Raw genomic sequence first — 13,797 nt, 5'->3', positions numbered from 1 at the left:
TGTATAACTTTTCAAAGTCCTCTCATTGTAGCTCTTTCAATAAGTTCTAATGGATAGGTACCTTTCTTATCACGTTTTGCAATCCATGGTTTAACCCACAGGCGTTTCTTTTTTAGTAACATGTATATATTATAATAATTCAATTAATTGTAACTAAACAAGCATAATACTGTTCTTCATTCATGTTGCTATAAACTTAACGCGTAAATATTAGTATCAACAAATCCTCGGAACACATATTAACTGTTGTGGAATAAGTGTTAGAAGAGCTTTTGTTTCTAATTTTAGGTTATCTTTGATCAAATCGTTTATAAAAGATTTTACGTAGTGTGATATACGCACTCCAAGTCCTATCTTTTATCAAAGATCTTTAATAAAATATTTTATCATATTCTTTGCCAAAAAACTTTGATAGTGCAATAGCAGCCTTAGTGGAAGCCCCGTCCGGTTCTAACCTTCACCCCCTCCCTTTCTCATCCTGCATCCGTAACCATAGGACAATAGCGGTACCAACATTCTTAGGGAATGTGAATGACCCCTCCTTAAAACTATTAGCAATACTATGTACATTCACAGCACAACACAACTGCAATTGTAACACATTAATATGTTAATTGCAACTTTTACGATAGTGATGAGACTGACGAAGCGGAGACAGAAGGGTGAAGCAGAGGGGAGGAGGGCGAAGTAGCGGAAGGGAAGAGGAATGAGAAAGAGAAGAATAAGGAAGAGGAATTGGTACAAGTGAAGGAGGAGAATGAAGGAAGAGGATGAAATGGTGTACAGAAGGAAGAAGAGAATGGAATATTAGAAGCAGAGGATGGTGAGAATGGTCCAGTGAGGAAGTCAATGATCACGTTGAGTAGATAAACTCAACTCCCGAACGTGCAATTTTAGTATAAAAATGCCGTTAATACGACTCGTACGTGCACATTGTTTTCTGTTAGATTAATCTGAAAAGATGTGTATATGGCATGCCAAGCGACTCGGAAAGGGTATCAATGAGGCCTCCCACCACCTCGTCTCATCTGTCCTCCCTTCACGAGTTCACTTCACCGTTTGTGCTCAGTGAAGAGTGGCAGAAGAACACAATTTACTACAGATCCTCCTCCGTCTGTTACGTGGAGAGCGAGCGGCGCTCGGTCGGTCAGTCGAACTTGGCGAAGCAGTGAAGCGCGAGTTTCTTTGTTAGTGCAACACGGCAGTGATCTTCAGTTGTTTACTACAGGTGCAGTTCACTGGCATCTGGTGTAGAGGGCAACGGATGCTCTGGGATTCTTCTCAGGTACAAATCAAACGCTCCTTTAGGCATCATTATTAGTTTATTTTTGTTACAATTAGTGTAAATTTGGAACGTTTTTACACAAATGTAACAACACGAACGTGTGAATATTGTAACCGACAACATAAAATTACATTCTGTAGCTGCATATTTTCATGATATTTTTAAGAGATAATAGCAAAAATATTGAAGTATATGTATATAGATTAAGTAAGACTGTGAATATTGCTAAGTTATTATTATTATTATTATTATTATTATTATTATTATTATTATTATTTGTAGTAGCAGCAGCAGGGGTAGTAGTACCGGAAGTATAGTCTGGGTCAGCTTACTTAATGCCTTAAGGGTGAAACCTTACAATTTTTCCACCATTAATACATATGCTAGTGGATTATGGTGATTTTCAGTTTGAAGGTTAAATTTTCTTTTGCCAACTTCGTTTCGAATTTCGATACTGAGAAATACAACTGGTAGTGATTTTCCAACTGTTATGTTGGCAGCAGGAACAGCTGTTGTCGGTAGTGCAAATTCTGAAAATTCAAATTATTCTAGATTTCTGATCCGATTACTGGAAGCTAGTGAAATTCGAACATACTAATAATTAATTAGTATCAGTATTATATTAATACATAATAGTTACTTTATGGGTTGCGTTGTGTTGTGGTTACAATTCAAGATTATAGTCAGACAAGTGTAAATAAATACGACATATATGGTGTGATACATGCACTTGGGTGATCGATTGAAAATGTCCACAGAGACAGCAATTGTATTTGTATTTATTTATTTAACCTGGTAGAGATAAGGCCATCAGGCCTTCTCTGCCCCTCTACCAATTGTAATAAGAACAGCAAAATTATTAGGGGTAAGTATTCTTAAGCATACATTTCAAAGTGGCATTCGGTTTTCGGAGTTTATACTAATTAGTTCACGTGATCAAACAAAATATATTTTAATATTAGATCACATTAAATTACTAATTTCAACATAATGTGCGGGAAGTCCAGGTAGAAAATATAGAGCTACTCCACAAATTATTGAACCATTTAGAAAACACCTCCCAACATAGAGATGAGATGTAGTAAGTAAATAAATAAGACATCGTCATTGTTAATAGATCATCATCATCATCATCATTACTACTACTATTACTAATACTACTACTACTCCTACTACTACACATGGCATTGTGATTTTACTCTCTTTGTTGATAACTGATTAGTTGGCAACACCGAAGAGACGGCCAAATTAGCCTTTCAGGAGCTACTTTTTTTTCAGTAGGTTATTTTACGACGCTTTATCAACAGCTTAGGTTATTTAGCGTCTGAATGAGATGAAGGTGATAATGCCGGTGAAACGAGTCCGGGGTCCAGCACCGAAAGTTACCCAGCATTTGCTCATATTGGGTTGAGGGAAAACCCCGGAAAAAACCTCAACCAGGTAAAGGAACTACTCTTACGTGATCCTCACTATAGTAGTAGTAACACCACAGCCTAATATATACAGTCACGAAGAAGTTACGATGCTTAAGTTGTTAAGGGTATTATGAACAATTGGATGTGCCGGTACTATTTCGCATTGTCTGTGATGAGAAGGTAGTAGCGATCCTAGTGGTTAGCAGATATCTATGGATGCAAATTCCCTACGTATTGAGCTTCGTAACTGTATATAGGCTACTAGACTGTGGTAATACAACTAATTTTCCTGGGCAACAATTAAACAAGTCCCTAAATACGACCAAATTACATGTTTATTACACTTTTGAGCCGCAGCAACAGGAATAAAGTTCGAAAGAAAATTGGGACAATGACTGAATATGACTCGTACAGGAAATACCTGCACACTACAAAAATTAAGATAACTACTTATGTCAACTATGTATTAAGAATGCCAAACTTATCGTCTACAGTACGAAGTTCTGAAAGGTCGAAGAAGCTCTCTCTTTCAAGGACATGATCTTCCGAGTTGAGAATGTCTTGGTAGTGTAAGGATAATTTTATTCTGGAACTTTGCAAGGCTCTGGAAATATATCTACAAAATGAAATCAGGCTCCATTAGCGGCTTCGATGCCTATGTAATACATCTAAATACTTTCCATTTTAAATAATTATACTACCACAACCATCAATTTATCAGAGTGATTATAGTCTACTATAATGTTTGTTATATAATTTGATTCTGTTCCAAAACAACAAAGCTTCCATTGCATTTTTAGGTAATACTTACTTACGGCTCTTAAGGAGTTAGGTACAGCTTACAGCAGTAAATTTTTTGGAAATATTCAACATTTTTTTTTCTTCCATTACTGTATCTTGTACAATAATGAAAATTGGTATGTGTAAAACACTGTCCTTGTGCTATATAAAAAAATATATTTTGCGATTTAAAAAAATTATATATATATTTTTTCAAAATTCAAAATGGTGGCAGTTTACTGTGCAGTGAGGAAATGTTTCCCTCATAACTCAAACTTATTAACTTTTTCATGTTCTCTCTCTTTTATTTTATTGCTGAAACTTGTGTTCTCTCTCTTTTATTTTATTGCTTAAAACCATGTTTACAATATCATGCTCTTTCAACTACATTCCTTAATAAATAACATTTTTTTATTTTGTGTTACAAAAAATACTGATATTTGACCATTTTTAAATGAATTTATTTTTTATCAGACAATCTATCAAAGGTAGAGAAGTGATCTTGCATCTTATTGTAGATATGACATGCATAAATACACACAACAAATTTCATCACATAATGTTGTATAGTTTGTGAGTTATGTGGGAAACTCTTCATCACTGCACAGTGAACTGAATTTTGAAAAAAAAAAAATATGAATAATTTTTTAAATCGTAAAAATATTTTTTTCACATAGCAAACGGACAGTATTTTACACATACTAATTTTCGTTATTGTACAAGATACAGTAATGGAGGAAAAAATGTTTAATATTTGCAAAATGTTACTGCTGTAAGCTGTAGGCCTACCTAACCTCTTAAGGAACTCTGAGGTTCATTGTCGCCTTCACATAAGCCCGCCATCGGTTCCTATCCTGAGGAAGATTAATCCAGTCCCTAACATCAAAGCCCACCTCCCTCAAATCCATTTTAATAGTATCCTCCCATCTACGTCTCGGCTTCCCCAAATGTTTTATTCCCTCCGGCCTCCCAATGCATTTTAGGTAATAATAATAATAATAATAATAATAATAATAATAATAATAATAATAATAATAATAATAATATTATTATTATTATTATTATTATTATTATTATTATTATTATTTGGCGACGCTTTGACTGTAGAGATAATTTAGCGTCGAAATTCAATGAGGGCAAGAAATTGCCAACAAATTTTGCCTACAGCCTTCTCTGTTAAACATTGGGCTATTTGAAACCGAAATCTACGACACGGAAACTACAGCTTTGTTTGCCTTCCGGAGGAAGCCATAATAACAATTTTACCGCCTTTAAATTTCATTGTCCTCGACCGGGTTTATACCTGGAAATCTCGGATCCATTTCTGAGTCCTAACAGTTACAAGGCGAATTATTATTATCCCGAATGATAGGATGATAGGCAAATATGACTAATACTCTCAAGGCGCCATAGGCAATCCCCAGAGAGCGGGAGGTGGGGGGAAGAGTTTAGGTGGAAAACTGTCTTCTTTTTGTATGAATTCGTAAGACATTACCAGGGCCAGATATTTATGGAGATCGCGAAAATCAAGACTTAATAGATATACAATAGATTTTTACTAATCTTTACGAATTAAATGATTCTGATTAATAATATTCGGATAAAACAATCGCGACAAATCGCGAGTTCTAATAGCGAAATATGAACACATTCGCGAATTATTACTTCTACTGCGTCGTTTTACAGCGAATTTCATATTCTGAGTTTTTTTACGATTTTTTTTTCACTTGAATTTGTTATATAATCTAAGTCGGCTACATTATATGGTATTCCAGGTGTTCTGATTACATTAGTGAACTCAAAAGACGGAGAAGTCAACATTTCACTAATAATTTGAAAGTGTTAATTTGAGGGCTGCAAGTTTTTTTTTTCGTTTTTAATGAATGTGTGTTAAATACAGTCTGAATCCAACAAATATTGTCTATTGGCCATATCGCACCTTTACCAGAATCTAACGAACCTTTAATGTTAATTATTTGGAAATTAATATTCATACTAAGTTAATATTCCAATTCCAAAATTATTGTATTTTTGAAAATTTCCATTAATCTCCACCAACAGTAGCCTACAAATCAATATCCAACAATCTCCGCTGACACCAATATTAAAAAACAGAAATAGTTAAATTAATCTCCATAAATACCTGCTCCTGGACATTACTCTGGCGAATATTTTATAAACTTAGTGTCAAACTGAGCTACAATACGCACTTCTCTTCCCAAGAAAGCCGTACTGAGAATTCTTTCGTCTGAAAAATTCTTAGCACGGCAACAGCTACACCATTGCAGATGACATATAAAATATATCAAGATTCATATCGGCTTATTCTAATACGATTTTTCTGTAAGTGAAGTTAATATTTATTCTCCTCTCAAAGCTTTTGGATGTACAATCTTCCGGCTTATCGTCTTAAGTGATTTGCTGCCATTTCTCATTGATGAGTCGAGTTTATGTAGGCCAGGTTAACGGGTTCTTAACGGGAGAAAAAGTGGTTCATAATAATAGTGGTTTCGGTGATGAAATGGTGATAGTAAATGATATGATGGTGATATTGATGTTATTATGACAGTAATTTTGATATGGTAGTAACGGTGTTGATATAAAAATCATACTAAATTAAATAAATTGATTAAATTTCCGTCACACTGTAAATGCGTTTTTAATCAATTAATTGTGTACGTTATTACACAAAGGAAGCGTTTTTCGAAGAAATGACAAAGGAATATTTTTTTTCGGCTTGTTCTTTGCATTGATATCTTACCACTCGTACGTCTCAATACCCAATAGTTTACCATGAATGAGGTTCAAACTTCAGGCACAAATTATTTTTTTTTCGGCTGAACTGTTATTCAAATACTAAAATGACATTTACCTTTTAGTTACTTACAACCTAAAGATTCTGTTCTTAAAATTAATGTAGTTTTACTACTTTCGCTCTGTGTAATATTTTAACACGAAATGAACGAAGTAAAAATCCAGGTCAATAGGCCTACACTGTAGGCCACTTTAGGCAAATAAATAAAATTTGAAGTGTTTGAATTTGTAACTGTGATATATGCCAGTTTATAGTTACACATCGCATTAATAAATATTTCTTTCATTTACACAAAACAAAACAACACTCGCTATAAGTAATATTTATATTTAAGTCCTCTAGAATCATAGCTCACAATATCCAAAAACTTGCCTTTTGGCAATTAAGCAAAACTTACATTTCACTAATTACCATTTGGCAGCAATTATTTTAAATATAGGCCTACCATCTGTTTAAATTCTAAATATTTCATTCATTTAGTGTTCTCCCCAAGGACAGGTCTTTGACTGCAAACCCAGCTTTCTCCAATCTTTCCTATTTTCTGCTTTCCTCTTTGTCTCCTCATATGATCTATATATCTTAATGTCGTCTATCATCTGATACCTTCTTCTGCCCCGAACTCTTCTCCCGTTCACCATTTCTTCCAGTGTATCCTTCAGTAGGCAGTTTCTTCTCAGCCAGTGACCCAACCAATTCCTTTTATTTTTCCTGATCAGTTTCAACACCATTCTTTCTTCACCTACTCTTTCCAGCGCAGCTTCATTTCTGATTCTTTCTGTCCACTTCACACGTTCCATTCTTCTCCATATCCACATTTCAAATGTTTCTATTCGTTTCTCTTCACTTCGTCGCAATGTCCACGTTTCTGCCACCATACAATGCCACACTCCATACAAAGCACTTCACTAGTCTCTTCCTTAGTTCTTTTTCCAGAGGTCCGCAGAAGATGCTCCTTTTTCCATTAAAAACTTCCTTTGCTATTGCTATCCTCCTTTTGACTTCCTGCCAGCAATTCTGTAGTGCTCGGGAAAAGTGGCACGTCAAAAATGTTAATTTTACAGGAGAAGGAAAAAACTGTCTTCACACTGATTTATGTCGACTTGATTTTCTTCTGTATGAATTATTGTAATGGGAGAAATACTTACGAGTATGTCTCTTTTCCCAAGCGAGCAGATGTTCCGTAAGTTGTCAATAAATTAATAAAAAATGTTTGTGGAAACTGACTTATGCCACTTTTCCCAAGCATTGCAGAATTCATGTTACTGCTTATAGTACAGCCTAAGTATCTGAAGTTGTCGGCTTGCTCTATTGACTCATTTAGAATTCGCTTCTAAATATTAATGACCATTTTTAAATAAAATTTGATTGTTCTAGATAATATATGTCTATGAATTATTAAAGAATAAATAATGTTTTGGATATTGTGAGTTATGATTTAGAGAACTCATTTATATTTATTTGTCGCTGGCTGTAAGATTCTTTCATAATTGACAACTAAAATGAATTATCTTCCACGAGAGAGGCTTTCTGTGAATACGTTTAATAAACTTCTTTTTGTGGCATAATATTACAAAAAATGCATTACCCCTGGCCTACGCCAATAATTTTGTACTGAACCATATAGCCTACGTTATACTCATCGGTTTCTTTAGAGAAATTCTAATTTCATAAGGTGTCACCCAGTAACAACATACAACCATAAGGAGCTACTGCATTTATAGTAAGAACGGCATATATCACCGTCGCGAATTGAACATTTTTACCATAATTTCAGACTTTAAACTAAAATATGCTCGCAATAGAGTCGATCCATAAAGTATAGAAAATTAATCGAATGTAATTAATTAATCAATCTAATGAATAACAGCAATTACGTTGATGGTGTTATAGTCGCGGCGCTGTTATTTCCTGTGTGACTCCTCCTCTTTGCTTACGCCTTAGGAAGTAAAGGCTCTATAAAGTCTAGGTAGGTAGTATCGTTCGCCACTTTTGTTCTTTCGTTGCCGAGCTACCAGGCGAGGGATCTATTTGCCGCACTGTTCAACATTATCATGTCGTAGCTCCTATGATAACAAATCAAACGTACTGTAATTGAGCAAATAACTGAGCGTCAAATAAAATCCTCGTGTGCTTTCTGCGAACGCCAACGAAAGAGCCAAAATGGCGGGCGATTATATTAAGTATTTATCGAGCCTTAGGAAGTGCATAACGTCATCAGCAGCGAATGAAAAGACGCACACGTTTAAATGTAGCCGATCTGTAATGTGATTGACTGCCGGAAATAAGAGTGATGGGACCATAGATTTGATAATGGTAATGACAGAAGTGTTTGTGAACTACAGTGATGGTAGGGGAACTGTAATACCTTAAAATAAAAATCTACCCCATTGTTGTCTGCGTCAACCACGAATTACAGTCACACTCGTCAGGACTTGCATCAGAGTTGCGACGTGGAAAGTCAGATTATCTGATAAACAATGCACATCATACTTCAAAACACTATATTATAGGCCTATATTAAAAATTCAGATACGAAGTCTAAAATATTAATATCCTGAAGGGGAAAAGTGAACTCAAGTGCTATGTTTATTCGAGAGAACTACAGCTCGTGCATTTTGTCAAGACACTCGCGATGCGCAATAGGGGAACATTGTTTCTGTGGAAGGGGGTAGGAGTAGAAAGGAAGGTCGGGCGTGTGTCTACAGAGTTCAAGGCAAAGTCTAACCCATTCCCCTATAATTCGTGAGTAGACTCATCCGATCTCATGCGCAGCAATGTAGGAAGAGTGGAGGAGTGTCTGGACACAATGCATGAGCTGTACTACGCTGACCCCTCCTCCTCTAGTCGCGTTCCCAACCCATACCAGCTGATTACAGCAAGGTTCGCTAAGTACCCAGCAGCCAATGTTCGGGAAATGCTATAGATTGATGATGGAATGGGGAACAGACAGAATTATGTTGGTGCCTTAAGAGGGGAAACAGAAGAATCACGAAAAAAACTTCAACCGCGACTTTCTCCGCTACAAGTAGGCCTACAACATAGATTTTTAAATAAAAATCCAAAATTTGACAGACTCGAACCTGCCCCTCCTTCTTGACAAAAATGCGAGTTAAGAGCTTTCACGTTTTCTGTTTGAACCTGATATTTAGAATTTAATTTTATTCAGTAATTTCATTAACCTCACAAAGTCCAACACTATGCCAAGGTTAACTGTTTAATGGACGCCGACTGTGTAAAGAAACGGTAGTACAACGAATGTAGACCCCATTAATATTCAGATGCCGGACATGTTTGAACATATAATCTGTAGGAGATCTCGTCAACAAACAGGTCGAGCTATGTAGCTATAATCGAAGGCGGGTTTCGTACTTCATCTACTATCAGTTTCTCTGTGTCTCATTTCAGCTTAAAAAATTATATTGGTTTGTGGCGGTTTAATATGATCATAATTGACTTGTTAAGGGATCCGGTTTCACAAAGTGGATCATTTTACGTATCGCAAAACGTATTATTCAACTCTTCTTTTTTAAGCTGCAGAATTTTTCTGGGGCGTTGGGATGATATTGCAGTAACGAAGTAAACTTTGGAATGAGTGACAGAGAAAACGGATGTACTCGGAAACTGCTCTTCCAAAGCAGCATTATCCAGAAAAATTCTCAAGATTTGTCCGATTCCCAATTTTGGCTCTTTGATTCAATTGTATCTTTCTGTTTTATGTTTCACTGACGAATACACTTTTGAGTACGGTTAGGCTTGCCAACCGTCCCGTATTTCCTGGGACAGTCCCGATTTCGACCATTGCGTCCCGCGTTCAGAAATAATTTACACACGCATCAAAATATCCCGATTGCATGGCATATTTGACATTTATAGTTGATTTTTGTTCCTATCATATTGTTGGATTTAGTCTGGATTGGAAGATATTTCCGCAGTCCCATACATCCTACATGCTTCCAGTATGTGGCGAAATGGAGAAATGACTAGTACGCATCTTCAAGGCATAAATTTAATTCTCGTTGTGTCAACAGAGTGACAGGTGAAATTATCATAATACACAAGTTAGAGCAGGTTTGATGACAGGATACTTACTGAATCATCTATCCTCTGTGCTCATCTTATGCACAATTGCTCCAGCAGTAATTCTAATTTTTATTGCAGTACCATCTTTACGACTACTATATTTAATGGATGAAATCAATACACCTACAGTAACATTAAAAACTATTGAACATCAATGATATTGAAGATATGAATATTCAGATTTCGCAAAAGTAGAATTTGATTCCACTTTGACTTTAGTTTGGCGCCATTCAGTATTATGTCCACTTTATTCCACTTGATGCCCCATTCATTTATTTCGGAGGAAAAGTGAAAAAAAAAAAAGAAAAAATTATACAACCACTTCTACGATAGATAAGTTATAGATATGAACGAGGACAACACACAAAGATTTGTAAAATACCGCAGCCTCTTAAGTGTGATAAGATCTGATAGCTCTGGTGATAAATCACGTAAACGTCTGTTTTTTCTGACAAGAGTGGCTAAAATCTTTTTATAGGTAGGTTCGTGTTAATTAAGTTTACGTTAAGTTTATATTAGGTTAGTAATTACCAGGGAAAGGATTTATATGTAAATACATATTTACTTATAAAGCTAATATAATTTATATTTTGCATTATCTTTATGTTTCACAATGTGTAGGGTTGAAAAATCCTACTTTTATTTTCCATATTTTTCCATATTTTAGAGTTTAGTACATATTTTCGTTAATTTCCATATATTTTCCATATTTCATATAAAACAGTCCATATTATATTAGGTTTAACAATAAAACAAAACAAAATTCCATTAACTTTTAAAAATACATTTCAACAATAGAGATTTAAACACATGTTCAGTAATCCCTTTAACATCAGAGTTATTTGAAAATTAGCAGTCCTATCAACAATGGGAAAGTAAGTTACAAAACTGTATTAATTTAATTTAAAATTTTTAACAGACTTCAGTTGTGCAGCTCAACAGTTAAATGCCAGTCAGAGTACACATAGGTTCAGTTTTGTAAATCATACTATAAAGACGGTAAATATGCCAAAAGTACGTCATTCAGTCAATTTAAAATCAAAACTAACAAGTTACATTTCAGAATTTAAAGAAGATGGTTTATCAACTGACAATAAAATATTATTTTGTAATTTGTGTCAGTGTGCAGTATCATCTACACAAAAGTTCCTGGTGCAACAACACATTACAACTAGTAAACATCAGGCCAACAAACAACTAAATTCCAAGCAGAGACAATTGTTTTTAACACAACCAACAACATCGAATGTAAGATCTGAGTTTAACATCGACCTGTGCCGTTCTCTCATCTCTGCTGATATTCCTCTCTACAAACTAAAGAATAAGGTCTTCAGGGAATTCCTTGAAAAATATACTCAACATACAATCCCGGATGAGTCAACACTTAGGAAGACGTATGCTCCATCCATCTACGATGAGACAATACAGAAGATAAGAGATGAAATTAAAGATAGTTCAATTTGGGTTTCCATTGATGAGACTCCCGACAAAGAAGGTAGACTTGTTGGTAATGTAGTTATCGGTTTGTTAAGTGAACAATATTCTGAACGAATTCTTTTACATTGTGATGTTCTAGAAAAGTGCAATAACAAAACTATAGTTAAACTGTTCAACGAAGCTATGGGTATCCTGTGGCCAAAGGGTATTATGTACGATAATGTGTTATTCTTTATTAGCGATGCTGCCCCTTATATGGTCAAAGCTGGACAAGCATTATCTGTTGTATATCCTAAATTGACTCATTTTACTTGTGTGGCGCATGCATTTCATCGTGTGGCAGAAGTGGTCAGAGACAATTTCCCTAAAGTAGATTTGTTGATTTCATCAGTGAAAAAAGTATTTCTCAAAGCTCCCAGTAGAGTTAACGTGTTGAAAGAAATGTACCCTGAAATTCCATTGCCACCAAAGCTAATTTTAACTAGATGGGGTACATGGCTAGAAGCAGTTGAATATTATGCCGAACATATAGACTCTATTAACAATGTTCTCCTTGCATTGGACTCTGAAGATGCAGTCTCAATTGATACTGCGAAAACAGTTACCTGTGACATAAGTGTGAAGAATGACTTAGCTCACATTCAGCATACATTTTCATGCATCATAAAAACGCTCAAAAGTCTCCAAAATAGGCACCTTTCACTATCTGAAAGTTTTGAAATTATAAATAGTACTGTGGAACAACTGAATCGTGGTAGAGGTAAAGTTGCAGATGCAGTAAGAGCTAAGGTGGACACTGTACTTTCAAAAAACCCTGGATATGAAGAACTACAAAAGGTTGTTGCTGTGATGAGTGGTGAATCAACAGTGAAGATTAACTTGGACTTATCCCCAGCAGACATTGTGAAATTGAATTATGTACCAGTTACTTCTTGTGACGTCGAACGCTCTTTTAGTCAGTATAAATCTATCCTCAGAGACAATAGAAGAAGATTCACTTTTCAGCACTTGAAAGAAATGTTTGTAACCTATTGTTATGGTAACAGACAATAAAAATTGTGTTTTGTTGAAACTACATTGGAAGATAAGGTACGTCCATTATATTTTTTGTTTAGTTTGATTAAAATGTACCAATATTTAACGTACATAGTCATTTTTTTATAATTTTAAGTCCATATTTAATTCCATATTTTGGTAAAAATCCATATTTAATTCCATATTTTGGTAAAAATAACTACATATATATTTACATATTTCATATATTTTTAGTCCATATAAATCCGTTCCCTGGTAATTACAATATGATGGATTCCTAGTTTCCAACGAATTAACATTTCTTTTATAAGGAATTTATACTGTTTTTGAACTTGTTTTGTGGTGATTTTGGTAAGATTTGTAATTTTTTTTACATATGAATCGAGGTTGTTCTGTAAATATATGTAAGTACTGCTGTTGAATAATGTAGATTGATAGGTAGAAATAATTAGTGCAATAAAATTATCAGTAACATTTGTGTCCCTAATTTTTACTTACGAAAGTTGGCAAGTCTAAGTACGACGGACGGAAGAAATGTTCGTATAGTATTTCTTCTTATATAAATGTTGCTGCAAGTGTGGAATAGGAGTAAAACGAAAATAAAACTTATGATGAATTTATGCATGTGACCTGAAAAGAATTTCGTCCAAAAATTATCTTATTTTTTACCCCTCACACGCACCTGGCCATGATTGTCTCTCGAATATAAAGTCACTTGCGATACATTGAACTGGTATAGTAGAGTTAATCAAAATGGGAGGTAAAACATGGGAGTAGAAATGAACAAAAATGATTTGTTACACAACACAAGCGGCGGACGTAATTGCACGGTTGTAAGTTCTTTGTTAAATCACGGCACGGTTAATCATTAAGTTGGTGATATATCGTTCTTCAGTAAGAACGACAATGAAAAACAAACCCAGGAAAGGATATCTACCTACAATATTCTT

General features: G+C 34.9%; 1 protein-coding gene across 2 annotated transcripts in view; it reads left to right on the top strand.

Annotated features, from left to right (window-relative positions):
- The window catches only part of LOC138703148 (serine-rich adhesin for platelets-like), a 227,077-nt gene that overhangs the window by 148,411 nt on the left and 64,869 nt on the right, over positions 1–13,797 (top strand). Inside the window, exon 1 of one of the 2 annotated variants that reach the window (XM_069830793.1) lies at positions 1,078–1,285. The exons of the other annotated variant lie outside the window; for it this stretch is intronic. Within the exon in view, the coding sequence (XP_069686894.1) occupies positions 1,265–1,285 (21 nt within the window). The 5' untranslated portion in view covers positions 1,078–1,264. Of the gene's footprint in view, positions 1–1,077; positions 1,286–13,797 lie in introns of those variants that run through there. 2 annotated transcript variants of the gene reach the window in all.

Source organism: Periplaneta americana, chromosome 7, assembly GCF_040183065.1.
Source record: "Periplaneta americana isolate PAMFEO1 chromosome 7, P.americana_PAMFEO1_priV1, whole genome shotgun sequence".
In the NCBI taxonomy this organism is placed as follows: domain Eukaryota; kingdom Metazoa; phylum Arthropoda; class Insecta; order Blattodea; family Blattidae; genus Periplaneta; species Periplaneta americana.
This window is presented reverse-complemented; position numbering and strand designations above follow the sequence as displayed.